Source organism: Seriola aureovittata, chromosome 23 (assembly GCF_021018895.1).
Source record: "Seriola aureovittata isolate HTS-2021-v1 ecotype China chromosome 23, ASM2101889v1, whole genome shotgun sequence".
Classification (NCBI taxonomy): domain Eukaryota; kingdom Metazoa; phylum Chordata; class Actinopteri; order Carangiformes; family Carangidae; genus Seriola; species Seriola aureovittata.
In genome coordinates this window covers 14,093,342-14,120,938 of record NC_079386.1, presented here as the reverse complement: position 1 = coordinate 14,120,938, position 27,597 = coordinate 14,093,342, and the positions used below count along the sequence as shown (strand labels likewise).

The 27,597-nt window shown below is 41.3% G+C and overlaps 2 protein-coding genes across 9 annotated transcripts; one reads left to right on the top strand and one right to left on the bottom strand.

The window, feature by feature from the left end:
* Positions 1–1,587: 1,587 nt before the first annotated feature.
* myadma (myeloid associated differentiation marker a) lies at positions 1,588–5,785 on the bottom strand. Of its 2 annotated transcripts, none has more exons than XM_056369959.1 (2): positions 5,569–5,785; positions 1,588–3,213 (listed from the first exon to the last, which is right to left on the bottom strand). In XM_056369959.1, exon 2 carries the CDS (start codon positions 3,074–3,076, stop codon positions 2,225–2,227), a length of 852 nt encoding a protein of 283 aa, XP_056225934.1. In that variant the 5' UTR covers positions 3,077–3,213; positions 5,569–5,785; the 3' UTR covers positions 1,588–2,224. The 2 variants fall into 2 exon arrangements, with proteins under 2 accessions (XP_056225934.1, XP_056225935.1); XM_056369960.1 differs by lacking the exon at positions 5,569–5,785 and adding an exon at positions 5,043–5,219.
* A 511-nt stretch (positions 5,786–6,296) lies between these two features.
* On the top strand, positions 6,297–27,161 carry arhgef11 (Rho guanine nucleotide exchange factor (GEF) 11). 7 transcript variants are annotated; one of them, XM_056368586.1, is made up of 42 exons: positions 6,298–8,356; positions 10,078–10,092; positions 10,392–10,483; positions 10,576–10,680; positions 11,058–11,107; positions 11,215–11,272; positions 11,387–11,586; positions 11,678–11,749; positions 12,022–12,129; positions 12,248–12,296; positions 12,636–12,673; positions 12,831–12,923; positions 13,738–13,806; positions 13,948–14,052; positions 14,280–14,378; positions 14,658–14,700; positions 14,920–15,016; positions 15,179–15,301; positions 15,804–15,827; positions 16,043–16,169; positions 16,509–16,602; positions 17,084–17,113; positions 17,292–17,418; positions 17,554–17,760; positions 18,023–18,070; positions 18,359–18,507; positions 18,633–18,773; positions 19,319–19,395; positions 19,514–19,639; positions 20,037–20,154; positions 20,246–20,394; positions 20,533–20,608; positions 20,696–20,878; positions 21,011–21,092; positions 21,190–21,270; positions 21,479–21,534; positions 21,641–21,793; positions 21,955–22,188; positions 22,645–22,746; positions 22,881–23,188; positions 23,449–23,581; positions 23,677–27,161. In XM_056368586.1, exons 1-42 carry the CDS (start codon positions 8,322–8,324, stop codon positions 23,724–23,726), a joined length of 4,326 nt encoding a protein of 1,441 aa, XP_056224561.1. In that variant the 5' UTR covers positions 6,298–8,321; the 3' UTR covers positions 23,727–27,161. The 7 variants fall into 7 exon arrangements, with proteins under 7 accessions (XP_056224565.1, XP_056224561.1, XP_056224562.1 ...); XM_056368590.1 differs by lacking the exon at positions 12,831–12,923 and having other exon boundaries at positions 6,297–8,356; XM_056368587.1 differs by lacking the exon at positions 10,078–10,092.
* Positions 27,162–27,597: the final 436 nt, after the last annotated feature.

Sequence of the window (27,597 nt, the reverse complement as noted above, 5' to 3'; positions counted from 1 at the left end):
GATTTTGTCAATGACAGCCTGCTCTTGCTCTGAGATTTTCTCCACTTTAAGCAGAATGAGAAAAGCATGAGGCCCAGTAGCGCATTCTGTGATACAGCTCACTATCTCAGGCTTCAGCTCCTCCTCAGGTCCATTTGTGTCAAATAAACCTGGAGTGTCGATCAAAGTGATTCTTTTCTCATTAACAGATTTGGTTGCTGTCTGACATTTTGTTGTTTCAGAGTTTGCAGTGTGGTTTATCTTGAACACCTCTTCTCCAAATATGGTGTTGCACAAACTGCTTTTCCCAGCTCCAGTTTTTCCCAGTAGGATGATCCTCGTGTCTGATTCTAGAAAAGAATAATGATATTGGACCTACATTATTTCTTTTGCTCTTTATTGCGTATTGCTTACTTATTACTGATATAGGTGTGCGTTATAGAAATATACTTTATGCACACAGTCAGAAATCACAATAAAGATGGACAATACTTTTAAGTTAGCTTCTATTACTGCTAATTAAGGCAACTTAAATGTTTAACTTTAGCTTGGCTTATTATTTGGAGTTATTTTGTCCTTTAATTGTAACTGTCAGAATGAATCATGGGATTTAATTGTGCTTAATGGCTTTAATAACTCACTGCTGCTGTCCGGTTCCTCATCTCCCCCAGTGTCTGGATCAACTTCAACTGCTTCACCACTCATCTTTGAGAACTGGTTTGTTGATCCTGTGGAGAAGTGCAAAGCGAGAGAGAGAAACACACACACACACAAACACTCACACACACACACATTTTGTGCCTTGTGAAATAATCCTTTCTTTGGTTTAACCAGACGATGCAGGTAAATATGGGCAACAATGGGTGAAACTCTTAAAAGAATAAAAGTGTAAGTGTCATTGTTGATGCATTTCAGAAAGACATCCAGTTCACTTCAAACTCTGACACCAAGAGGAGCCAAGAACAGGAAATAAAACATTTCTTGTCAATGTACATCCTGTAGATATAGATCTATTTTGGGTTGAGCTTCTGGTTGATAGATGTCCAGAGTCCTGACAATAACCTATTAGTGTATGTTAGTAGAAAAATATATTGTGAGTGATCTCATAATCTGGTGTCATGGTTATTATTTCTGAACTCAACAAAGGATGTTAAATATCTCATAGCAAGGCCTTATAAATAAAGATACAGGTTTGCTGGTGCCTTCTAGACACCAATGATGAGCATCCAGTGTTAGTTTAAGGCATCAGTCTAAAACATGCACTGGACTAAACAGATCCTCTATGAATAGTTTTTGATCTCATATATTTATATGGAAATGTCCATATTGTCTAAGACTGCCTCATCTTGCTGCCTCCTTTGCTGTTTTTGACTTCACATGAGAATATGTTTCCTGTCATCTAATCCTCTTTCCTTTGTGACTATACTGTAGAGACAGTAAAAGTATGGTTGAAGGCAATATTCTCAGGATAATTTAGAGTTTCAAATTAAGTCTCAAATGAATATATGTTTTTCTTCAGATGGGTAGGAGGTAACCTTAATTCATTCATTAGTCCACAATATCAGTAATTAGTAAACAAAGCAGAATGACAGTTGCCTGAGTCACACATTCCTTTCAACACAAAATATTTATTGTTTTCACTAAAAGCTTAATGTGCTCAAATTACATTCTTGTTTCAATACTGATACTTTGGAAGTATTTTTTTTCTCCCAAAACCTTATTAACAAAAGATAATAAGAATCATATGGAACAAAATCTTTTTGGTAGGTTGTGTATGTGTGTCTCGGATAAATACATTCTGTCCAATAAAAAATAGATTAAACATTAAAAATAAAAAAAGCAACATTTCCTTTTCACTTTTGGTTTCGTTCAGTGTGTTTGACTTCATTGGATTTGAACAGACCTCATCTTGTTTTAATTGTGTCACACTTAGATCTTTCACCTTCTACTTAACAAAAGTCACACTGGATGTTAATTACTGTCATTGCAGATATCTGGAAATATACAAACTTGTACTGTGCATACATATACATACACATGTGATGTAAAGGAGCTTTTGATTTATTGGGCTTTCCATGTATCAGGACATTTAATTCCAGCATTTTACAATTAGGCAGCAAAAGGTTAAAGTCATGTCTTTTTTGTCAGAAATTCAAAATCAGCTACACTTCTCTGCAAAGCCACTCAAGCTAGTTTATTTATTCTCTTCATCACTCAGTGCCTCTCCCTCCTTCATTTCTTCTTCTCAGACAGTGACAAACACTAGTCTGGCAGTGTAGGCCAGGTCAGCGAGGTAAAGCAGGAAGTTGAGGGCAGTGAGCACGGCCACGGTGATCAGGTTTGACGACCCATAACTTCTACCATGGTACTGTTTGTCAAACTGAAACACAGGCCAGATGATGGTAGCGGTCAAGTACATGATAACCGCCAGCAGCCCGTATGCCGACAGGAACTTGGAGAACGGGATGGGGAGGCAGCCGGTGCACTCTCCCACACACAGCACCACCACAGCCATGGATAGGATGAAGCAGATGCAGTACACGGCCATGCACCACTTGAGAGCTGCATGACTGTCGTATAACACAGGGTTGCTAACCAGGATGAAGATGACGCAGGCCACAAAGGTCTGGCACACCTTCAACAAGCCCGGAGCTGTAGCCATGTAACCTGCCACCTCCCCTGGCCTCGCTCTAGACAGGCTCACCTCCCCCATGTAGGCCACCGTCGCCAGGCAGGAGAAGACGGTGGAGACAATGCGATGGTCACGAGCAGCATCACTCCTATGTTGCTGGTACTTGAGGAAATAGAGCGGGAAGATAACAGAAGCAGAGAGGCAAAGGAGGGTGGCGTAGCAAGCTATGGTGATGGGGAAGTTTGACCAGGACACTGGTGCTCGGGCCTGGAGGCCAAATTGCTCCACCAGCAGGACCAGCAGGGTGCAGGCGAAGCTGAACGCCCAGCAGAAGATGCACCAGTCGGCCATGCCTCCGTCGACGTTGGCTCCGTGTGCTGCAACACTGAAAGCCACGCAGGTGAACAACAGGGCAGCTACACGCACCCATAGCAGCTGGGAGGTGGGAAATATGATCAGTGGCATGATGGGATATCACAGTCAGTCAGGAGTTGAAAGCGGCTTCTGTGGTCCAGCGAGGGTCAAGATAAAGTCTTTAAAACGGAATGTGAGATCCTGTGTTGGCAGCTTGTCACATACTCTGTTGATGTTTTTCACTTATTCTGCAAAAAGATGAAAATCAAAGAGAGTAATCAGGAGAAATAGATGCAGAGTTTGGTGAAATTATAATGTGATTTTGGAATATTTAGATGCAAAATGCAAGCAAAGTAATACTGTACAGTATATCACTGAAACATCCTATGGAACTTTACTTCTTAAGCAGAGAGTCAGCTTATTCTCTTTCTTACAAAATGCAGTAGCCCTGATTTAATGATGCATGCTTTACATCACAGCTGGCCAGTGACCAGTTTGTTAAAGACATGTCATAGTGGAGTCAGATGATTTGCTAAATGTTATAAACAGGCTTTTAATAGGCTTTATACAATGTCAAATGGTGAGAAACTGCAACAGCATGGATGCTAATTAAAGTGGTTTTTAAGTGCTTCATCCCTGACTGACATGTCTAGGCTCAAAGGTAAAATTGTGTAAGGACCAAGGAATGTGTGATGAATCTCGATTGGCTGTTCAAGCTGTGACCTGTGCAGGGTAGGTATTGGGGAAGTTGAAGTTTGCCTGCGGAAGCTTGAAGGAGTTGGAAAGTCCCCTGCTCTAGAGTACATGTCTAAATCCAGGCTGCACTAGAAATTTTGACATTGGCGCCTTCTAGTGTCCAAACGTTGATGGTTTTTAACTCAAGGCAGGTTTTCTTTTATGAAGCCAAAAGCAAATCACAAATTTGCCTCAGAGAGCTTGACAACATATGACACCCTCTAGATACATATATGACCTTGATCTCATCAAGTAATCTCATCGATAGTCAGGATTCTTTTGCAAAAGAGACACAGCACAGCAGATAAAAAGAAACAAAGGCAAATTTGTTTTTTTTTTTTTTTTTAAAGTAAATACATAGATTTGATATTTTGAAATCAGCCAGTAGGATGAGACATTCAACTTTTAAAATCCTCTGTAATTCATTCCAGTTATAAAACACAAAATAGAGGAAAGGGGTCCTGCCAAGGTCAGTATTTCCTAGACGGCTAACAAGAGTTTAACAGAACTGAGATCTGGTTTCATGAAGTGGTTTTAAATTTGATGATAAGCTGAGGCAGTTTTTGCAGGAGACGTTTATAATGAAAAATGGCTGCATGTAATTCTCTTCTTTTTCCTTGTGAGGGCCAGCCTACTTTCTCATATAGTGTGCAGTGACGAGAACAAAGAGTATTTCCTGTGAATGCAGAGCACAACGATGAACTGCATCAGGTGGTTTTAAGGTAGAGTGAGCAGAGCGAGCATCTCCACAGTCAAACAGACTGTCATTGAAGCGAGGAAATGCACCTTTTGTCACCGGAACTGTCTAATTTTTTTTCTCAAAACATGCAGACTTTATGTATTTTAAATTGCATTTTTGGTGTTTGACTAAATTAAACAGATAATGATCTGTTGTACGGTAGCAGCAGATGCTATGATTACAGGTCAGAAACTTTTCATTTCACAAAGAAAGACCATGACTGTTACTCTAACAGGTCGAGGGATGGTGCATCTTTCATGAAAGCATCACTCAAAGAGAAAAACATGTTCCCTCCCTTGACCAATGAAACCCTGACATTTTCTTAACTTCATTAGTCACTTCCTGTTCTGTGTAATGAGAACACAGGAAGCAGCTCCGAGTAGCTAATGGCACGTCTGCAGGAACCCACACAAGCAACACAAACCAAATGAGCACTTCATCACTTTGTCTTGACATAATGGGAATCAAGCCTTGAGTCAGATTCTCAGTTGATAACAGAAGCAAGCTTTAATCCATAAGGCCCATCTTTAAGTTTCTGCTGAAAACTGTTAGTATTAACATGCTGCTCATGCTTAGTCTGAGCTATAAATAAGGGACACAAACCTGTTGTAGCACACAGAGAGAGATGTGGTTGTGTGGTACACGAGGTCTCTGCCCCTGCCGCTGACAGGAAACCAAGATTTGGTTTGAGAGTATAGCCTACACATACCATGCATACCTACCAGCTGGCTTTTAAAATAAACAAACCTGAGTGCTACACTGCACATCACTGTACAGAACTTCAATGTTATACTGGTATGAAATGAGGACATAGCAACAGAGAAAGCTTTTTAAAACTAACTAGACCCAATGAATCTTTATACATTCTGTTGTATCACAAAATCAAGGCTGCAAAGCAGACACAGCAGCATTATAATGAAGCCAGAGGCGGTATGTTTACTTCTCTGTACAAACAGACACATTAAAATTGGCATAATAAGTGTGTGATGAAGAGGTTTTCCGTCCCCAAATAGCGGACATACCGCGCCCAGCTCAAAGCCAAAAATAGTCCATGATTAACGCTAGTTGGTACCTTCCACAAAAACTCTCTGCGAGAAAAATAAAAGTTTGATCCGAAGATTGATCTTACCTATTTCTTGGCTCAGTGTTATCGTTCATCTTTTTTTTTTCTTCAATAAGCTTAAAGTTCCTGTAACGGAGTGCGTAGTTGGCGGCGCATCCCCCTCATCTCATCCACCGATACCTCCCAGCACAACGTCTCCCACGCCCCGCACTGGCCATATTTGGTAAAGAGTTGAAACATTCTCCAAGCCTCAGTGAGGTCATGGCAATTCCTCTTCTCAAGTGCTTTTCATATAAAGCTAAGTATAAAAAGAAAACTATACTCGTGAGGCTGTGTCAAATGCAAAACCAGAAAGATCTTTTGGGTAAAGATGTTGGACTGACTTTTTTTGGTTTCGCCCACTTTTCCCCACATCTGTTTGTACTTGGGATTCACAGGACCTGGAAGAGTAGTATTACCAGACTGAAGTGATTTTTTTTTTGTTGTTGTCTTAAGTGTTGGCCTTTACTAAACTATCTACTGTTATATAGTTAATAGTGATAATTCATTTTTATATAAAATATGGAAAATAGATGTGATTCGAAGTCTAGCATTTTTTTTCCAGTCCAAACTAACTCCAAAAGGTCATAAAGTCTGATCTGAAAATGCATTAAAAAGTATATGGCAAAGTCCAGAAAGAAAATATTGGGAGCACTAGCCCCTATCGTGTCTGGAGAGATTTTATAGTTCAAAAAGTAAGCAGAATTATTGTAAAAAAAAAAAAAAAAAAAAAAAAAAAAAAAAAAAATTATATTATAAATGACATTATATTACATTACATTATATTATATTATATATAAGAATAAGACAATACAATAAGTACACACGCAATATTAGTATTTTTATTTGATGAAAAACAAACAAGGTTTAAAAGGACATTTATTTCTTAATGAACTCTCAAGTTTCTCTCTTTTAGATAAAATTTTACAACTTTACCTTTTACTTGTATTGTTGCATTTTGTATATCGTGTATAGTTTTAGCATAAGTCATTTTACTTTCCAGTTTACGGTTGCCTGCATGGACCCCTGGAGGCCACTAGCATCGACACTGCGGTGGGGGCGAACTACCTGCAATACCGCAGTCCAGCCAGACGAGGGCGGTGTTGCGTCGTGTTTGTCCGTATGATCTTTTGAGGACATGGTGGTGGATCAGCAGCCAGTCAAGACAGCAGGAATAACAACACAGCAGAGATCATTATTATGAGAACCGGGGCCAAAAAGGCAATAAAAATATGCAACGAAGATTGTGATTAAATTCCGAGTCTTCTGGCGGACCACGAGAGAGAGAAGCAAATCCAAATTCTGTGACTTGTTTTGGAAAGAAGACCCTGAGGTGGAGCTCTACTGGAATCGTATTGCCTTCTAGCTAGCTGGCTAACATGCAGCTTTAGTGTCTGAATTTGCACGAAAACTGGGATATATCGAGCTGGAATTTGCACGGACTTCCATCATCTCAACCACTTTAATCTCCATCTATTCGCATGCAGTTTAAGTTATACTGGCCTTTCGTCTTGCACATCTATCTGGTTATCTAGCTAGCTCGGAAGAACCGACTCGCTGGCACAGCTGAAAGCCGAATACGCTGCGCTTTCGGTCGGCTTGAGCACCAACGCCATGCCGCGGATTGAAATCGGCCTGTTCGTAGAGCTAACTTCAGCAAGCTAACGCTAGATGGACACAGCAGGCCGCTTCAGATGGTCGTTATCATTCCCTAGTCATTTTATTAGATAAGTCACAACTCAAATAGAAAAGCACATTTAGCTTTCACCCTGCACTGTGCTTCCATTTTTATAAACTCAGCAGCCGACAGAACTAGCTAATGCCGGGTAACCTGCTAATTAGCTAGCTAGTTCGTTAGGGAGCAATGCAAAGCCAACGATAGCGTCTGGGTTGGTTGTTGTTTACAGTGTGATAGCATGTAAATTAATGCCAGTTACAGTTAGCCTGGGAGCGTGTTGGAGTGGTCTTTTTTTTTTTTTTTTTTTTTTTTACATATCAAGCTGAGGTACGGCTTATTTGTGTGTGGACTACTTTGCATTAGCTAGCCACACCAATACGGACAATATCTCTATGAAAATCACTTTGAACATCCATGTTAGGTTTTAAAATAATCTATGCAAGCATATGACTGAGAAACGAACGACATTGAGGTAGTGCTTAGCTTGTACGGGATTAGTTAGGTTGGCACAGCTGTTGAAGCCACACATGTAAACAAGGTAGTATTTCATTGCAAGTTGACATCAAATAATCTCTGTTACTTTGAGCTTATCTTCAATGAATTAGCTTTACACAGACACTAAAACGCATGGCTGTTGTTGTCTTCCTGCAGCACAGCGAGACACATCAGTCATTCATTCATGATTGATGACCTGTGAGGAAGCAGGCTATCCTTTATCCATTTTCCACTACGACTGAACCACTGCACCAAACCACTAACTTCCTTTGTTTTAGTATTTATTTTGAACCACTAATGCAACCTGGGTACTGAGGAGATAGTCAGTTTTGAATGTTAGTTTTAGCAGCACTTTCTTTTATAATCCTACTGACACCTAACTGGAACCTCATGGGTGGATGGGAACATGAGGAGCGCTCTGTCTGATCTGAACCAGCTTCCAAGTAGCTAGAAGATCTGATCAAAGCACAACAGACAGCCCCATTGTGTGGACTAAGAACTGAGGAGGAACGAGATGACGATGGTGATGGGGATGATGATAAAAGAGGCCCAGTGACAGCGTTGATCCCGCACCAGGAAGCAGAGGAGTTGTCACAAGGCTGCAGACATGAGTCTTCGCCAACCCACCTCTACACTGGACAGGTAGGAGCCACACAAACCCATACACCCAGACAGTCTCTGTTTCTGTGGTACACCTCAAAGGCTTGCTCAAAAATGTAGGGCTTCCAGATCAGCCAATAGATATGTCTTTATTTCACTTCCCAGTCTGGTCAGTTAAAAACGAGTCAGACAGGCTGTTTACTGGGAGGTGATTTAAAAAAAAAAAAAACAAGCAAAGGGAGGGCAAAATGCTGTATGCAAAAGATTTCACAATCGTGTAGATATTTCATAGTAAGTTTCAGTGTCTGTCTGTTGCCTGAATGTCATGTTGTGACTCTTCACCTGTTGTGTCTAGCTTCTACCTCGCCTAAAACACTTGACGTACTGTAGTTCATCCTGTTTGTTAGTTTTGTTCATCACCATATTGACCACATAGCCCTACACTGTGCTTCTGTGATCGTTTGTCTGATGCCTCTTTGTCTTGATCATTTGTCTTTCCTGTTTCTCCTGCTGTCAACTCTTTTTCCGTGTGTATGTTTTTGTGCACGTGCCCACCACTGTCTTTGTGTGTCATGTGACAGCAGGGCAGCCAATAAGAAAAACGCACACCTGTTCAGGTAGGACAGCTGTCCAGTAAGAGCTTGTGTCAAGGTTTTTTTTTTTGGGGGGGGGGGTTTGACACCTACAGATTGTACAGCTGTGGCAGGAAGTTTCTCAGTGGCTGCTCTTGTTATTTCAGGGCACTTTGACTTGATGTGCAGGCACAGTTGTCTCTCATGCGCTTGCGTGAGAAACAATTTCGTATACATATAAAATGCAGGTCATATGTATATGTTCAATTATGATTGTTACCTTATCCACTTAATCGGGTCAATATTGGCATTGATATTGATACTGACGGATTGGATTTGGTGCATTCCTAGTTTCTTGTATTATATAAAGTGTTGAGTGCACTTACAAGCTCAGCTTTATTCTGAAGCAAAAAACACATTCAAATCACATTTGCCATTTACTCAGAGTATATCCATCCATTTAGATGGGTATAGAGCTACATTTAATCATTTTCATGATCATTTCATCTTTTAATTAATTTTTTGATTAATCTTAGTTTCCCAGAATCTAAGGTTGAGTCTTCTAATTGCTTGTTTTTTTTCAGACCAGAAAGTCCAAACCCCAAAAGTACTGAATATGAGGAGCAAATCCTCACATTCAAGAACCAGGAAAAGATCCACATTTTTATTTGACAACTCAACCATCTGTTTTGTTGTCTATCAATGTACTTTTCCATTAGTTGACAAATCATTGTAGCATGAATTGGCTGTGCAGGTACAAGAGCTAATTATCTCTGGATTTTAGTAAATCACAACAAGTCAATCTGGATGGATTAATTACACTCTGAGTCATATTTAAAAGAAGTTTCATTGTGTTTTGGGTGAAGTTTTTTTTTTCCTTAAAGCCCAACAGTCACTCGACGTCTGGAATAATACAAAATCATTTAAGTGTTTACACTTTGAATTCTTGTGCCATTCACCCTTAGATAAATATATTCTTGGAAGTCATGGCTGCGCTCAGTGTTTACAATCTGTAAGAGTATAAAGGGCGTGGGGATCGTTTGAACTTCAGGCTATTTCCTTTTGGTCAGTTTCTCTTTGCCCTTTTGTATCAGGACTGGGCTTCATTCTGAGTTTCCTCTCTCTTTTTTCTCTGTCCCTTTTTCCTCTCTATCTGTTTTTTCCCTCTTTTCCGTCATGCTTCGCTTTCAGCCCTTTTGCTGCTTGGTGAGTTTTCCTGTCGACTGCTTTCTTGTTGCTTCCTATTTGTTATGATATACTCATCCTCTTGCTCTTTCTAACCCACTTCTGACCCCGCACTTCCCTTGAATCTTCTCCTGAGCCCCCCCCCCTTCCTCTATCATTGGTCTGTGTCCCATCGTAAGCGTCCCTTCTTTCACTCTGGCCTGTTCCATCACTTTTTATATATTTCTCTCTCTCAGTGATCCTCCCTCTGTTCATTGTTTCACATCAGATGTTATATATTTTTTCAGGCTAAGTGTCTCTCTCATATCCCTCAAACCCAGGCTCAGCAGTCTGACCATCGGGGACTCGGATCGCAAATCCTCTGCCACCCAGCAGAGGGAGCCAACGGCCGATATCCCCGCTGAGAGCACAGGTGATTGCAGGACTGATGTAGGATTGCACTACAATTTAAGTCCTTTAATATTCCCCAAACATCCTCATTATTCTCCTGTCATCCTCTCCCAGGTCCTGGTCTTGTTCAGAGATGTGTGGTCGTGCAGAAGGACCAGCTCGGTTTTGGCTTCACAGTGTGTGGAGAGAGAGTCAAGCTAGTGCAGAATGTCCGACCAGGTGAGACACATGCACTGTTTTTTGTTTTTTTTTAAATATTACCCTGTTTTTTTACACAGATACTGTGTAAAGCAGTGTAGTTGTTTTTCCTGCTTTATTCATTTCATACATTTAAATTGACAGAGTTTGTGTTTTGATACAGTGTCCATACATTTAGAAAGTTAAAGTCTATTCCCATTGAAAAAGAATCAAACCCAACCTCAGCAAAACTGAAGAAAAATAAATATTATTTTCTCCCAGTTCACACGACTACACATTTTATTGATTTGAAGGTCCACTGTCAAATTACACACTTTAATAGCATCTTATTTTGGACATTGTTTTTCAAATATGTGACCCCGATGACATGGATAGTCATACAGTTTCACTCCTTACAGGTGGTGCAGCAGTCAAGGCCGGGGTCCAAGAGGGGGACCGGATCATAAAGGTTTTTACTACTTTACGTTGAAGAGACTGAATCTGCGAGTTGTTGGTTTCTCCCTGTTTTCCATGTTGCTGATTTTCTTCTTTCTCCCATCTACCTTTCTCTCTCAGGTGAACGGCTCGCTGGTGTCCTCCATGTCCCATCAGGAGGTGGTGAAGCTCATCAAATGTGAGTTTTAAATAAGTGTAATTGGTGAATTGAAGTGCCTCTTTATATTTAATGTGCTTTCTATGTTTGTCTTCCTGATAACATCATACCATGCCCTTTTTTATTGATTGATAGCTGGAACATATGTAGCTTTGACACTACAAGGACCTCCCCCATCAGCTGCTTCCTTGCCCTTAGAGCCCCTCCCCACTGACCTCACACCCAATCAAAGAACGTCTCTGGGCGGGGAGGCTCCACCCCCTCCTCCTCCACCCTTGCCCTCTGGACTGAGCAGCAACCCTTCCCAAAGAATCACTGGACCTAAACCACTACAGGTGAGTGAAATTGTATAATATATATATAGTACTTGTTCAAGTGTACATCATCAAAATAATTTACAGTTTCTGTTGTTAACATGTCTTTTAGGACCCAGAAGTACAAAAACATGCCACTCAGATACTCAGGAAAATGCTGGAGCAGGAAGAAGCTGAACTGCAGGTGATACACTCGTATATAAACAAATGAGCTGTTCCAGTATTTAGATAACTTCTTGGAAATGAAACTGTACACAGCAGACCACTTCCTGATCTTTTTCCGTAGATGCAAATAAAATAGAAAACGTCCATGTAAAGATCCATATTATCTGACATGTTATATACTGTGGTGTTCTACCTGACCACCTTGTTGTGTCATACTGCCTGTGTAATTAGTGACGATGATGTCTTGTAGCTAAAATCTGCTGCTGATAACCAGACCTGGCTAATTTACAGGACTTGATGGAGGAGCGGTTGAGGAACCCGTCGCCGTCACTGGAGGAGCGGATAGAAAGCGCGAAGAGGAGAGCTCACCAAGTCAGGGTCAAGATTCAGCAAGATCTGGTGAGGAGGACGTGGCTGTTTTTCTCATTTACAGATTCTCAACACTCACGGATATCTTCACTGTGTATTTAACCTTTTGTTTGATTTTACTGAAAATTAACTGATGCTTCTTGTCCAGGAGGGAACGCGATCAGAATCTATCACAAGCTACGTCATAGCTGGAGAAGGTTTGTATCTCCTTATTTTTTCTATTTAATTCTCAGTACAACAAAGGCATACTGTAGCTTCTGGTTTAATTAGTCAGCAGATCAGCCAAAATTACACTGAAATTTTTGTAGAATGAAGGCAGATCTCATAAGTCATATTATATATCATATATTAGTACAAGTTGTGATTTGAAAACAACACTTCAATATCACACTTAACTACCCTAAATTATCTGCCCCTTTTTTCTTTAAATCCGTCCATCCTAGGTCAATGGTTACTGACCTCTAATGCCATATACACTTAAACTTTAACCGTTCGTCATAGTATAAGTGGTTTAAAACTGCCCTGTGCTTTATCAGGTCGACTATCAGTGGACTCAAGCGAAGGGGACATGGAGGTAGGCCTGCACATCTTCTTTTTTTCATAAACCGGTGAGATTGTGTATGTCGTGTGTTTGTGTATGTGATGGTCCCACTCATCCCGTCCCCCCTCGTCCTCCTCCTGCTCCTCCTCCTCCTCCTCCTCCTGCTCCTGCTCCTCCTCCTCCTCCCCAGGCCTTTGAGAGTCCCCACTCCTCCCCCTCATCCTCCTTCAGGACCCCCCTACACCGACGGCAGAGCTCCGATACACACACCCTCTCCGACTCGGTGAGATGGACACACGCACTTGCATTCACTTTAAGATAGACGTTTTTGTCGAGGTTATACTGAACACACAGAACCCTATCGTTGACTAACAGTCAAAGGAGTTATTCGGAGTCTGATAGTGACTTTTTGTCTCCTCGATCACGGTGACAAAAACTGTTTCCTGACAAAACTTTGGATGTATTCACACTGGTATAAATACATACAGTAATATGTACAGATTATTTCTGAGAGGGAGGAAGAGAGAGAGAGAGTGAGTGACACACACACACTGAAAGAGATTATTGTAACGTGAACGTTACCAAATCTAATTGAATTCAACCTTAGTTGAACCACAAGGAAATCTGCAAAGTACTTGTATTTATTTTTAATTTTTGTACTTCCACTGTTCAGATTTTACAGGATTCAGTAACTGCAAATATTATGTCGACTAAATTTTCAGTGTATTTTTAGTTTATGCACAGACAAAGCCTGCAGCACCAGCTACATATTTATGGCGTATCACTTTGCCTGTTCAGAGAAGCAGCTCTGTTCTCTCCTCTTCACCTGCTCCTCTCCATTCCTGCCATGCACCAATGTGACTTGCAAAGTTGTCTTAAGACGTATGAGACGAAGCGGCGAGAATGAAAAGATCATTTATCACCACAACCCTCAGTTCATATTTTACATCATCCAGTTCCTTTGCACCGATCACTGCATGCACAGCATACGAGTGAAAATAGCAGATATGCTTGGACCTGCTGTCAGTGTCCTCCAGTGTGCGACAGAGTGCTTTACATTTCTTGAAATCTGCGTGTGTGTGCGTCTGTGTTCAAAGGGCGGAAAGGCCCAGATCATTGGCCCTGAGGAAGAAGACGAAGAAGATGACGGCTATGCATTTAATGAGGTGAGAAGGACATTTAGTGCCTCTCATATCTGTGATTCTCAGCTGTTTTTCTTTGTATTTCTCTTCGCTTTCTACATTTTGCTGTTTCCTCCATCTGCACAATTATTCACATTTTCCTCTTTTCCTCTGTCGTAATCTCAGATGGATGGTCCATTCCAGGACATTGAGTTGCTGAAATCACGACCAGCACACATGACAGTGTTCATGAGATATGTCTTCACTCAGCTTCTTGACCCCAACCCTCTGGTCAGTCTAAGTTATAGTCTGTGCTAGATTTAAACACATATAATCAAACAAAGATATTTTGGATAACATCGTCATCTATAGTAAATGCAGATACTCAAAAATCGTATCTATATCTTTATCTTTTTGTATTAAAGCTTTTCTGATCACAAGCACTGAGTTTAAACAGTACAATGTGTTTATCTTGGTTTGCTCTCTCACATTCATTGTTGTGTGTGTGTCTACAATAGCTGTTTTACCTCTCGGTGGAGGCCTACCTGGGCTCCAGTCCTAAAGATGCCCGAGCACTTGCACCTCAGATCTGCTCGCATTACCTGGACCCAGATGCTGTATGTACCAATATTACTTAATAATTTTATTTTTACGTTCTTCTATCTCTTATATTCCATTATTGGCTACAGATTTGTTTAATCACTGCAGTCACATTGATACTTTTAAAAATTTTGCATTACAGAAACTAAAGGATAAACTTTCTTCTAATCCTTAGTTAAAGTAATATGACTTATCTCAGATGCCACTGTTACCATATATCCTGTAGGGTCATGCAGTAACAAATCACATTCTCAGTATCTGAAACGTGAAAAAAAAATCAATTATTTTTCTTACAGCCCTTGAAAATCAAAGTACGAGAGGAGTATCTCACAGATATCGGTAAGAAGTCTAATTGCTAGTTGAGTTATTACATGTGTATTATAGTTTTGTTCACGTGAGACTAAAAATCTGTCAACTGAAATTTTGAGCTGTGATAAGACATTTTGTTGATGATTTATTGTAAAACGTGGCCAGGTGGCAGCACTGTTGCTCTTCTGTTTGTTTGAGAGGGTTTGTATCCACTGACTAAATGTTGTCGGGCCATGTCCTCTCCATCAGAGAGTCGATTACACGCCCAGGAGGACATCAGAGGACCCCTGTCTGAGCTGCAGCAGCAGGTGCTGCCGGACATTCAGGACCAGATACAGGACTACAGGTACACACATTCAGATATTCCTCTGTGTAACAATGATAACATTGATGATCATTAACTGTGGGACGTATTCAGCTAAAGTATCTTAAGTTAAGGTTTGTCTCCCATTTAAGTTTTCCTTGAGCTCACATTAACCTGTTCAGCGTGTCTTTCTGTGTTTCACAGGAACAAGCAGATGATGGGTCTTGGCTCTCTGTTTGGAGAAGGAGATCTGCAGCACCTTGATGGAGACCCAGTGAAAGAGAGACAGGTGGTGGACAGACAGGTCACTGCCCTCTGGGAGATATTGTGAGTACTGATTCTGCTGTTTCATCAGGTTTTTCCTGTTGCAGACTGCAACTGTAAAACTGTAAAAATCCCAAGAAATTTGGTTCATGGTGAGGGCAAGGGTTCATTTTCAGGCTATGGTGGTCTTTATCTAAATAACAACAAAATAGAGAAGATCAGTTTTGTTTTCCTGCTGAGCAACAGGAGCTGTTGTTAGGGGCCCAATAAAATTGTTATTACAAAGTGACAGATGTAGCTCACCCAGGCTATAATAACAAAGGTCATTACCAAAGCCGCAAACCCTGTAAACCACATGACGTTCACTCCTTTGACTTTATACACACACAGCCGGCTTCCCGTCACATGATTGTAGCACTACATTCACTTTCTTAGACCGGTGTTTGCACCTTAATGAACTGGATTTATCTCAAAGAAGTCTCTCGGATATCTATTTGAACGCCTGCTATCTGTTGTGGAGGGAGTTAACAGCCTTTTTATGTCTCTCTCTCTGTCCCCACTCCAGATCAAAGCACGAAGAGGACAGAAGGTAAAAAGAAAATATCGGTCTTGTCTTTTGGAGTGAAATGCCATTTAACAGCAACACCCATCTTGGTGATTTGTTTACTTATTCTTCACATCTTCCCTTTGTTTGTTTCCCACCTTTCCCCCTGTGATTCTCTTCTCCTCACCCCCCCCACTCCACCACCATATTTGTTCCGTCTGCTTCTCTCCGTCTCCACCCCTTCGCTTGTCTTACCACAGTTCTCCTCTGGCATCAGCGGTCCTCCTATACCTGCGTCATTCTGGTATTAAACTAAGAGACTCCAAGGTATTCCCTGGTCTGAGTACAGAGAAGGAGAAGTGGCTTGCTTTCTTAAAGACGAAAAAGGTAAGACTGGCAGCCTCTGTTTTTCCTCTGGGAGTGATCTGACAAGTGATTATCTAAATAATGAAGTCTACTGTTATTTTGAAACTGCACTTCAACAAACCAATTTTTAGTAAATGTTTGTAGCTGCAATGATCTGTGTGTTTTTACATAGAGATGATAACCAAAACTCTAAAACCTTTTCTTCATGCCATTTAAACGTAACTCTTTAGCAGAAGGTTTGGGTAAACAAAAATGAAATGTTGCAGCTCGTAATGAAGATGAAAAGAAATGAAGGGTAAAGAAGAATCAGGTATATGCATTGATTGCATGACACGACTTTTATGGTTCCTGTCTCCGCAGCTGAGTGGTACCAAGAAAGAGAAAGATGGAGAGGATAAAAAGAGAAATCCCATCCTGAAGTACATCGGCAAGCCACGAACCACATCGCAGTCCAGTAAATACAAACACACACACACTTATATTCAGGGATAAAGCTGGGGAAGGAAATGTGAAAATTAATATAAAATGATGACTCATGCTACTGGTTTAATTTAGAGATATTTTTATTTGTCTGTAAAGAATAATCATGGTCTCAACGCTAAAAAGCAGCACAGATGCTGAAATGTGAGTTTTCTAAAACTCATGTTTTTATTATTAGCATTTAAACTGCAAATGTGAGTCTTATCTCTCAAAGGTCATTATCAGCTGACAGTATTGGTCTGCCGTCACACCACATTAGAAGCACGCAAATAAACACACGCTCACATGATGACACGCTCTCACTCATTATATACCATTGATTTCTTTTTGTCCTTTGTTTGCCCTTTTATTGTTACTGCAGGTTTGTTTATTGATTTATGGAGTTTTCATTGTGTTATTTTTATTATTATTGTTCTGATTTCATTGTTTCTTTTTGGTTCATTTTGGTTTTGTAGCATTCCATGTCCCGTTATCACCCAACGAAGGTACATCGCACTTTTGTTTTTACTCCTATATTTTCCTTTTCATCAAACGTACCTGACTAAATTATTCTTAATGAAATCTAGTAGTTTGAACATTGCTTGTGTTCCACCTCAATTTATACACATTAGCCCTTTCTGCTGAAAGTATGTGTACTATTGAATGATATCTGTGTGTGTGCAGTCCGTCCTGGCAGTGTGAGGAACATCATTCAGCAGTTTGAGAATCACACGGAGACGACAGGAGAGGACGGAGGTGACGACGCCCAGAGGCTCTCCTCCAGCAGCCTGGGAGAAGACAGCATGGACAGGTAGCTCTGATGTTCTCCTCTCTTCCACTGCATTATCACCTGTAGTATATACTCAATACCAGTTAACAGCACCTGGATGGTGCAGCTGAAAGTGTTTGATGCTGTGTATGCTAAGTGTATGCTTTCTTTTTGCAGCCCTACAGTCTCGGTGCGTCTGGCACGCAGCGAGTCGTTGAAGGCTCAGGGAGAAGGGCGGCGGCGGGGTGTTGCCTCAGGAACGGAGTCTGTCCCCCGCTCTCGTAGTGATGTGGACATGGAGGACTGCGGGGAGGAGAGGGAGGGGCCTGGCCTCAGGCTGCTGCAGCACAGCGCCTCATCGTCTGCGTCCAGCAGCTCTGCGCGGTAATGATTCTGTGAACTACACGAGCCACAACTTTTATTGCCTCCTGATAGTGTTGATAACATTTGCACACAGATTCTTCTAATTTCTCAGAGATGATCGTCAGATACCTTAAGGATACTAAAAATGCATCCCTTTAAATAAAAGATTCACCCCCTTAGTGAAGGATTTAAACCCCAGACAACATAAACACCCCAGCGTTACCCCTGGAAGTGTAGGTTTTCACCTCATGCCATCTCTCTCTCCACTCTCTCTCAAACTCAGGTCTCTAGAGAACCCTACACCCCCATACACCCCTCGGTCTAGACGCAGGTGAGTTTCCATGTTGCCCCACAGGTGATTGATGTAGTAGAATAATCAGTAATCAGTAAATAATTGTCTGATAGAGAATAGAAATAAAAATGCTTGACCTCTTTCCCACATGCATAACTGAACAGAAGTTTCACATTTAAAACCAGATCTAAAGATGTCGGTAGATATTTAATCATCCTGGACATGTTTCTTTGTTTGTCACTCCATCCATATGCATCTCTTTTCTTTTGCTGCCTGTACATCCCTCCATCTGCCCATGCGCGTTTATGCATGTGTGTGATTTTACAGGAGCGTGGACTCACCCCTTGCCCTGCTACCGGACGCCGCGGCGCTGGAAGAGGAGGTGTGTGACGGTCAGAACTGGCAGGACACGGTGCCTCCTCAGCTGCTCGCCACACTCAGCCCGAGGGAGGTGGACAGACAGGCTGTTATATATGGTACGAGTTAAATTCACAAACGATCAATCATGATGAATAAAATATTTAAAAATGTCTGCCTGTGTTCAACAGTATGTTAACTGATTACATTCTTCATTTGCTCACCTGTATATCCTCCTCTTCAGAGCTGTTCACCACCGAGGTGTCCCACCTGCGCACCTTGCGGGTCCTGGACCAGGTCTTTTTCCAGAAGATGAGGTCTGTGCTGAACTCTGATGAGCTGGCCTGCATCTTCCCCAACCTGCCCCAGGTCTACGAACTCCACGGTGTGTGTGTGTGTGTGTCTGTGTGTGTCAGAGGGTTTCATATGTGTGGAAAGTCAAAATTTTTGTGCAGTACAGAAATGAATCAAAAATGAGAATCTCTCAGCCTCAGTTCATCAATTACAAAAAAAAGTGTCACTGCTTGTGGCTTCTTCTACCGGTATTTCTGTTTGCACAGTGAGTTGTACTTGCAGTCAGCGTGTCTTCAGGGCTGTATGTTGCTAGGTAAATAATAATAAGTGAAGCAAATACTAAGCAAGGGTGATAACTGTTATGTGTAATCTCAGCCCGCAGATTCACTGTGTCAATATGTGTTCTGGGCCTTAATTTTCAGCCAAGGAGGTACATGGTGTCACATTACCATCCTACTCGACTAGGCATATCATTCATTTTCTTTGTGTTTTAGCCATATTAGTGGATGAACTGAATTTATGATTAATGTCAGTTTGAACATCCAGTTAAGGCTGATTTTAGCAGATTACATAATTACTTGGTATTGAGATTAAGGTTATTTTAATGCCAAGTTTTTGTTGCCTCTGTCTTTGCAGCAAGTCTGTGTGAGGCGATGAAGAAGCGAAGAGAAACTCCCATCGTTCAGGACATCGGGGACGTGATGCTGGCCAGGGTGAGATTAATAATCAATGCCATCAGTTTGTCTCCATTTTCGTCCTCTCATCTCTATGGCAATGTGTTTATGTGCAGTACACTGTATTTAGTAGGTAAACTGTGGTGTGCGTTTGTAGTTTGAAGGTGCAGCTGGAGACGAGTTTCAGGAACAGGCATCCCAGCTGTGCAGTCAGCAGTCTCAGGCTCTGGAGCTCATCAAGAACAAACAACGTAAAGACCCTCGCTTCGCTCACATCATCCAGGTACACACACACACACACACACACCTACTGGTACATATTTAACTTTCATAAAACCTATGCTTGCATGCTCCGTGTGCCTTTTATGGCCTCATGCAGACAGCACGTTTTTTAGCAGTAATTTCTGTTGTGGATGTTCTGGTTTTACAAGATGAGCATTATAATAGTATTTGTTATAATTATTAGTTATAAATAATAATAGTCTTAGTTGTGTTGTAGCTGCCTTTTTTTCCCCCAACTTGATTTGTTTTAGTTTTTGCCACCATCTGTTTGAGAGTCGATGATCCACTATAAAAAAGTGAAGGAAAAGGCTTAAAGCGTGTTCGTTGTATGTTTATCTTTGCCCTGATAGTTCCACAGTCTTGTTTTCAACATGTTGACCTGCTTGACTTTTGCTCAGGAGTGTGAGGCGAGTCCTCACTGTCGGAGGCTGCAGCTGAAAGACCTGCTGGTGTCGGAGATGCAGAGACTCACCAAGTACCCTCTGCTGCTGGACAACATCATTAAACACACAGAGGGTGAGGAGTGTTTACTTCGTGTTGGATGGTCGTGTTTGTTAAGTTTTCTGTGACGCAACTTTCAAGACATATTCTTGTTTTTTTCCTTCAGCTGGTTCGTCGGACCTCCCCTCACTCCAGCGGGCCCAGGCTTGTTGCCGAGGGATACTGCAGGCTGTCAACGAGGACGTCAGGGAAACAGAACATCGGCAACGTCTCAGCCAATACCAACGCAGACTAGATGCTGCCCCTCAATTCAAGGTGACAGAATAGTTTAGTTTAATTGCTTCACCTGTTTTTTTTTGTTTTGTTTTGTTTTTTTGTTCATATTGTAATGAAGGCTGCCAACTATTCTTTTTTTAATCAAATTTTGTTTTGTTTTACTTTTCTTTCTCACAGAGTCTGGACCTGACCACAAAGAGAATGATTCATGAAGGTCCTCTCACCTGGAAAGTGAGCAAAGATAAGCAGATAGGTCAGTATCAGTCTGTGTATGACACGTACTAGCTGATCAGTGTGGTTTCATACCGTCTAAACACATGTCTCTGTATACATCCATCAGAGATCCAAGCGCTGCTGCTGTCAGATTGCCTGGTCCTCCTTCAGAGGGGTCCAGATGACCGGCTGCAGCTGCGATATCCATCCCGCTGGCTGGGTGGAGGCGGAGGAGGCAGCGGAGACAGCAAGACCTCCTTCAGCCCTCTGGTGAAGCTGGACTCACTGCTGGTCCGCTCAGTAGCTACAGGTACAGCTGTAGTGTCTTTTAGAGAAGCAAAATGTAAAATTGCGGCTTTTAATCATGTGAATAATTGTGATACGTGACATGGCATTTACCACTCTTCTGCTTTTTTGTGTATCTGATCAAATTTCTCTATAGACAATAAAGCCCTGTACGTCATCAGCACCACAGAGAGGCAGATCTACGAGCTGGTGGCCGGAACATCATCAGAAAAAAACACGTAAGCTCTTTTATAGAGTCCATATTTACCACAGGAACATACATTTCCCATTACTGTACATTTTTAAAGATGTTTTGTCCGGATTTTGGTTAAACAGCTGGAAAGATTTACTTGAGAAGACTGTCTCGTCAGCGGATGGCTCATCACCCCTGATCAATCATGGATCCATGCCACTACCGTGAGTAAATTTGCTGTCCATGAATAATGAATTAAGGAATGTGTTAGGAATCCTTTACCTGCAGGTCAGGCTGTGCATTATTCTATTAGATGTGTATTCTTTTTATACATTTACTTTGATCCTCATAGAAATTTAAAGGATCTCAAGAAGTCATAAACTGGATGGTACTTTGCTTAGTGTGTGTTGTGTTTGTGTGAATTTTCTATAGTTCCCCCAGTATACGCAGCGCTTCCCCAGTGTCAACTGGCAGCAATGTCGATGCAGGTAATAACCGCATTATAATTATTTAGCTTCAATATGTAAACTTTCAGTAAATGTTCGTCACCTAACTGCACGTTTAAAGACTCTCCAACTATTTTAAACCTTCCAGACAACTCGATGACAGAGCAGTCAGATTCCATGGAGACTCATTCCTCCAACAACGACATTGTGCTCTCTGACAACACACCTGTGGACCAATCAGGCGCTTTTATCTGTGGTGAAAGGCAAGCAGTTGGTGTGGCAGAAGCCGCTTTACAAGATGGTGAGAAAAGAGCAGAAACTGCAGCATCACCTCTACAAACTTCTGGATGTTTGACCAAAAAGCTTAAAATGAATGGCTTTTTTTCTCCTGTGAGGAATCAGCCATTAATCCTTGCAAAATTTAAAGATCATAATTTCTCTGTTGTTTTCACACCTCTACAGTTGAAACACTTCGGCGGCTCATATCACGAGACCTGGAAGAGGACGGATGGAGCCACGACTCAGATGACACACCCACCAACGAGACGGCCAATGAGGGGAGCTCGTTCTCTGACAGACAGCGGCCGGAGTCTTTGGAGACCATCCTCAACTTCAGCACCAACGACCTGGAGGCTGAACCTGAGGAGGTTCCGCCCTCAGACACTGAACAGCCCAGCGTTCAGGTCATAAGGAAAGGTAACGGATCAGATTGAGAAAAATTTTCAAGATATTATCTTAAACTCTTTCTCATGTTGGCTGATCACTCTGAGTTCATTCAATTCTCAGATCATTTCAAATTTGAAACCATAATTTTCAAGATACTGCAGTTATTAAGCATAAACTCACCGGTGTATGTGGTGTTGCTTGAACTGATGGTGAATTCAGCTGACTGTGCTTTCTGTCTGTTTATGGATCAAACCTTTGATGGTGGCGTTCCTTTGCATGTTTCTCTGCACTCTGTGATTCATTTATTTTATTTCTTACACACTTTATCCTCTCTTCTTCTTTCGTGTGCTTGCCCTGCACAACACAACGACAAACTGATTCTACACTGGCTCCTGGATCAACTTCTTCCCTCACTCCCTCACACTCTTCTTTCACTCCACTTCCACACACTCTTTTCTTTGTCACACATCTGTCCTCTGTGCATAGCTGTGGTTGCGGGTCCTTCTTCTTCTTCTGTCCCTGATGGCATCACTGATGATGTCGCCCCCGACCAATCATCCAAGCCGAGAGGCGAGGCCACTACGCAGGGTAATGATGACCAATTTAGTCAAGAGCTGTATACAAACTATAATCTATAATCTATAATCGTAGGGTTGCTGTTACTTTTCTCTGTGGAATCACTCACCATACAAATTGTGTTTGTCATCACCTCTCTGCTGTAGGGAACACTTTCTACTTGGTAATGCCGACAGAGCAGGGAGAGAGCGTCACTGATGACCTCAACGACCCTCCTACCCCCACCGCCAGCCACTTCCCTCAGCCTCCGGAGGAAGTGATGGCACCGCAGACGCAGCCTGCGGAGGAGACGCCAGCCTGCGGTTCAGAGTCCAACCAATCAGAGGCTATGCAACCGGAACAGGAAGAAGAAACGGGTCAATCACAGGCTGGGCACCAGAGTCACGTGATCAAAAATGTGGATGAGATTTTCCACACAATCGAGGGGTTGATGAGCAAGTTGCGCCAGCTGAAGGTGATTATCTATTTGTGTCCATCCATACCTCAGAGAATCCCCCTCATTGTTTTTCTGGGAATTAGGTTTAAAAAATTGGAGGTCGTCTTGTGTTTCAGGAAAATTGTCCCCAAAAACAATCAATAAAGTGATTGACTGGGAGAACCGTTTCTAAGCAGCAGTATACTGTTGTGATTTAACCCATGAAGTTAGCATATTTATTATTGATGTCCTACTCTAATTTTTAAATCTGTCTCTTCTGCATCTTTATCCCTTTACAGGAAATAGAGAAGGCTCATCACAAGCTTTTGAAAACCCTCACAGAGCCCTCTGTCAATCAGGAATCAGGCGACCAAAAGAATCACTCGGCAACTGTCTCCAGGACGCCATCTCTGGATCGCGGCTCAGGAGACGGTGAGTGGGCACTGAATTATCATTTGCAATAATGGCTGACAATGCAGTTTTAATTGTTTTGCATACTAATTTTTTTTTTCCTGGAACACCTCCAGGTAAAGAAGGAAGTCCAGCAGAACCCAAGATTCAGTCAACTGGATTCTGATGTCGCTCTGTAGTGGATTTACTTGCAGTCATTCAGTCTTGATTGATGGCATATGAACACACCCATATGTACCTATTGTCAGACTCGGGCACTGTAGCCCCGCCTCCCCTTGCCCCACATCCCTGCATGCACCGACCAGTGGAGCAGAGCCTAAGGACTGTAGCCGTTTTTGTTTTTCTGGTTCCCTGGGATACCAAAAAACTGGTCGGACTCATCAGGATTTCTGAGGTCAACGCAACCTCTGATTTCTACCAGAGCATGAGGAGGAGTCCAGGGCAAGTGAGGACAAAAGTATGAAGGAACAAAAAGGCAGAAGACAAGTTGACTAGTGAAGAGAAAAGGAAAAGTTGGAAGAGCTGGAAAAATGACCAAGTTGGATATTTGTGAAGGAAAGTGATTTGTATGTCTTGCTTTTAAGAGCTGGTTGAAGGAACGGAGCAGAAAAGTGTTGAAATGTTAATTTAAGGAAAAATCCGAGGGACCCATCACCCCAGCACTTTACCCACAATGCATCCCTCTGTCATGTACATCTTCTACAGTGGACAGATCAGGGACTGGACATGCCTTGGGCTTCATTTAGGGGCCGACACTTAAGCAAAGATGGCCTCTGGGGGTCCCCTCCCCCCTTCCACTGGTTGCTTTACACTGAGTTCACCTGCCACTTAGGCCGAAGGACTGTGTCTATATAATTCAGGTTATTTGCACTGGGTAAGGAAACCAATATCACAAACACACAAGCATCCTTTAACCTTATTATTCATCTCAGATGTTCATGTCCCCCCACTGTGGGAGAAACGGTAGTTATTATCTATGGGAACAGTTGCAGGCATGCTGTCTTATCCTTAAGCCTTTTTTTTTTTAAGCTACAAGATGGCTATCCATCAATGCAACGTATTGATCATTACATGTTTGGTATTGATTGTTTTTTAAGTTCTGGAAACACTACTGCGCTGTTTACTACTGAAATGCTGGCAGGTTTTATTTTCAGCGCTGCTTCAGAGGCGTACAGGGATCTCAGCGATTCAAATAACAAGCTCAGCGGATTCACACAGCTGTTTTGAACATGTAGAGTTGTTAAGGTTAAACATTTGGGAGATTTTGGATGCTTTTGGGCTGTTTTAAGACGGGCAACGAGTGTGAGGAAACAAGACAATGACAGATTCAAACATAGAAACTTGAATTTTCAGTGAAAACCTGTTTGTTACTCAATTACATTGCTGCCAATTAATACCGCTGACATTGCCTGTCTCCAGTGTATCGTGCGTGGAAAAACCACAGGAAATACTGTGAACCAGCATCTTCTCCCCTCTCCCATCCAGTGGTCATGCCATACAGTGTTTATATATAACCCTCAAGCCATGACCCTTTACCAAGTAGCTTTGCAATGTGAGACCTCCCTGAACTGAACAACTTACATTTATTCAAAGATATGAAAGGCTTTGTAAAAATTATTAAATTTCACATCAAGGTCACCTCTCAGTTGACGAAGCAAAAATGCATTTAAAGAAAGAGCTCAACATTTTGATAAATGAGTTTAACTGCTTTCCTGCCAAGAGTTTTCCAGCCAGCAGCTGGTTAGCTTAGCTGAACGTAAACAATGGAAGCAAAAGGAAACGGCCAACCTGCCTCTAAAGCTCGCTAAATAATATGTTACATCTTGTTTGTATAGATTAGACAAAACGAGATGAAATTTGTTAATTAGTCAGCTTTATAGGTGCTGGCAGGTGGAGTTTGTCACTTTGAAAAGAGCCAGACAAAGCTTCTTCCCCCTGTTTCCAGTGTTTAGGCAGAGCTAAGCTTACATGCTGCTGGCTTCAGCTCTGTACTTAATACACAGACATGAGAGTAGCATTGATCTCCTCGTCTAACTCTTGGCATGAAATCGAATTAGCGTATTTCCCAAAATGTCGAACTATTCTTCTTACTATTTTCGGATCATATGTAAGGTGTTTATCGTCCTTGACATTGAGAAATGTTTTGTTTATGCCTTGGTTTAGGCATGTATAACCAGCAAAAACTGACACTTAAGCCAAGTTTGTCTCTGATCTTTTTTTTTTCCCAAAGTCCATCTCTATGGATCTAAATACACACTTGATAGAAAATATGTATTTAAACATCTACAAGGAAAGAACATCTTAATGAGAAGTTCTGGCTTGTACCAGTTAAAATGTTTTTTTTTAAATTTGTTTATAGCTTCTTTCTCTCTCTCTAATCAAGCTGGGCAGAATCAAACTGAACTGAATTTTATTTGAGCTGGTTTCAAATACTAATTGGGGAGGGCTATAGTTAGTTAGCCGGCCTCTTTACCAGCATCAGACCTGACACTACACCACCAAACTGAACTACACTATCAGCCACTGAGTCTGCTACTAAAATGATGTTTCACTGCCTGGAGGAAGGTTTTCACTCTTTAGCCAGCACACCCTAAGGAGGAGGAGTTCATCAAGAGGTGTGACTTTCACATATGTACAGATGTAAACAAAAAAAACAAAAAAAACAACAGTGCTACTGAACGACAGGATGGCTGATTTTCACAGCTGAACCTGTATGAACTCGCAGAAGAATTTGTGCTAAAATGTAAAAATGTTCTACCAAAGTGAAATATCTTTTCAGAGGTGTTGAAGGGAACTGTTTTTTTGTAGTCAGATTTTGGCTGCTGTTTTTCAAGCATCTCAGACCAGGAAACTGAAGTTTTCTCTCTGAAAAGAAAAATATTCCTAAATATTAACATTCTTCCATGTCCTCACATGCAATATTAGTTTTTGGCCATAGTTTCACAAAAGAAATTAGGAGTATCGGATTATCACTTGGTCTGAGCCGGTTGAATCAAAATTACAATCTCTCTCTAAAAATCTATCTGTGCATCTCCTTTTCTTTTCACTCACCTCTAACTACAGAATTTTCATCCCCAATTTCTACCTCTACACCTCAGTTTCTTTGTATCTTCAATTATCTCCTTTTTTCATTTTTCTTTTCTTTTTTACATTTATCTCATACATTGACATCAGCGTTTGGCCCTAACCGGCTGTAAAGAAGCTATAACTGATTTCCCTTTTTTTGTAATATTGCACAAATAAAACTTCCCTGCACAGTGCAAACTACTGTATGCATACACACATCTTTAACTTTCATCTCATTGTCTTTTTATTTTGTTTTAAAAAAAAAAAAAAAAAAATCGTGTTCACTCATGTAATATAGAGAAATCAGACCCACTTGTTTTATATATGTTAATTTTTTCTGTAAAGCCTTAGTCCTTGTATTTGATTTTATTTTTGTAGATATGATTAAAAAAAAAAGGATGTATAAATTATTTTCTTTGCCCTTGTTTTTAAAATTGGTGAGATTGTTAGCTGCACAGAAGCAAAGAGGAGCGAGCTCATGTTTAAGATTCATGTGTTTTTGTGAGATTAAAAGAAACTGGATAAAGAAAAAATACTTGTTAATTGTGATTCTTGATTATTTCACTGTATGTATGACAAGACATGTTTTTGGCCACATCTCAAGAGTTTCTACACTTAAAATAATACTTAATTTGTATTCCTTCAAAGTCTTCAATGCATATATTGTATCAGCCACTTCACAACATACCCCACCCTCTGGGGTTGAAACTTGATTGTGATTTGTCAGTGAGCCCATATCTGTAACACACACTGATCACGGTTTCCATTAAAGAGACTGACAGAACTGGTTGATAGTCCTCCAGGCGAGCAGCCCACCGGAAAGGCTAGACTGGCTCTGGTTCAGCCTCATGCATTTTAAAATCCTTTTTGCTATAAGTATAACTATTACAATCATCCACTGTGCTGAATGAAATCACCATGTCTCAACCCAAGCATGAAGTAGAACTTAATCAAATTATGTATATAAGCCA

Bases quoted from the DNA above. Each gene is read 5' to 3' on its own strand.
- myadma (XM_056369959.1), bottom strand. From the start codon at position 3,076: ATGCCACTGATCATATTTCCCACCTCCCAGCTGCTATGGGTGCGTGTA.
- arhgef11 (XM_056368586.1), top strand. From the start codon at position 8,322: ATGAGTCTTCGCCAACCCACCTCTACACTGGACAG. The intron at 12,924-13,737 runs GTGAGATGGACA...CTGTGTTCAAAG, and splicing joins CACACACCCTCTCCGACTCG to GGCGGAAAGGCCCAGATCAT. The intron at 15,302-15,803 runs GTGAGTACTGAT...TCCCCACTCCAG, and splicing joins ACTGCCCTCTGGGAGATATT to ATCAAAGCACGAAGAGGACA.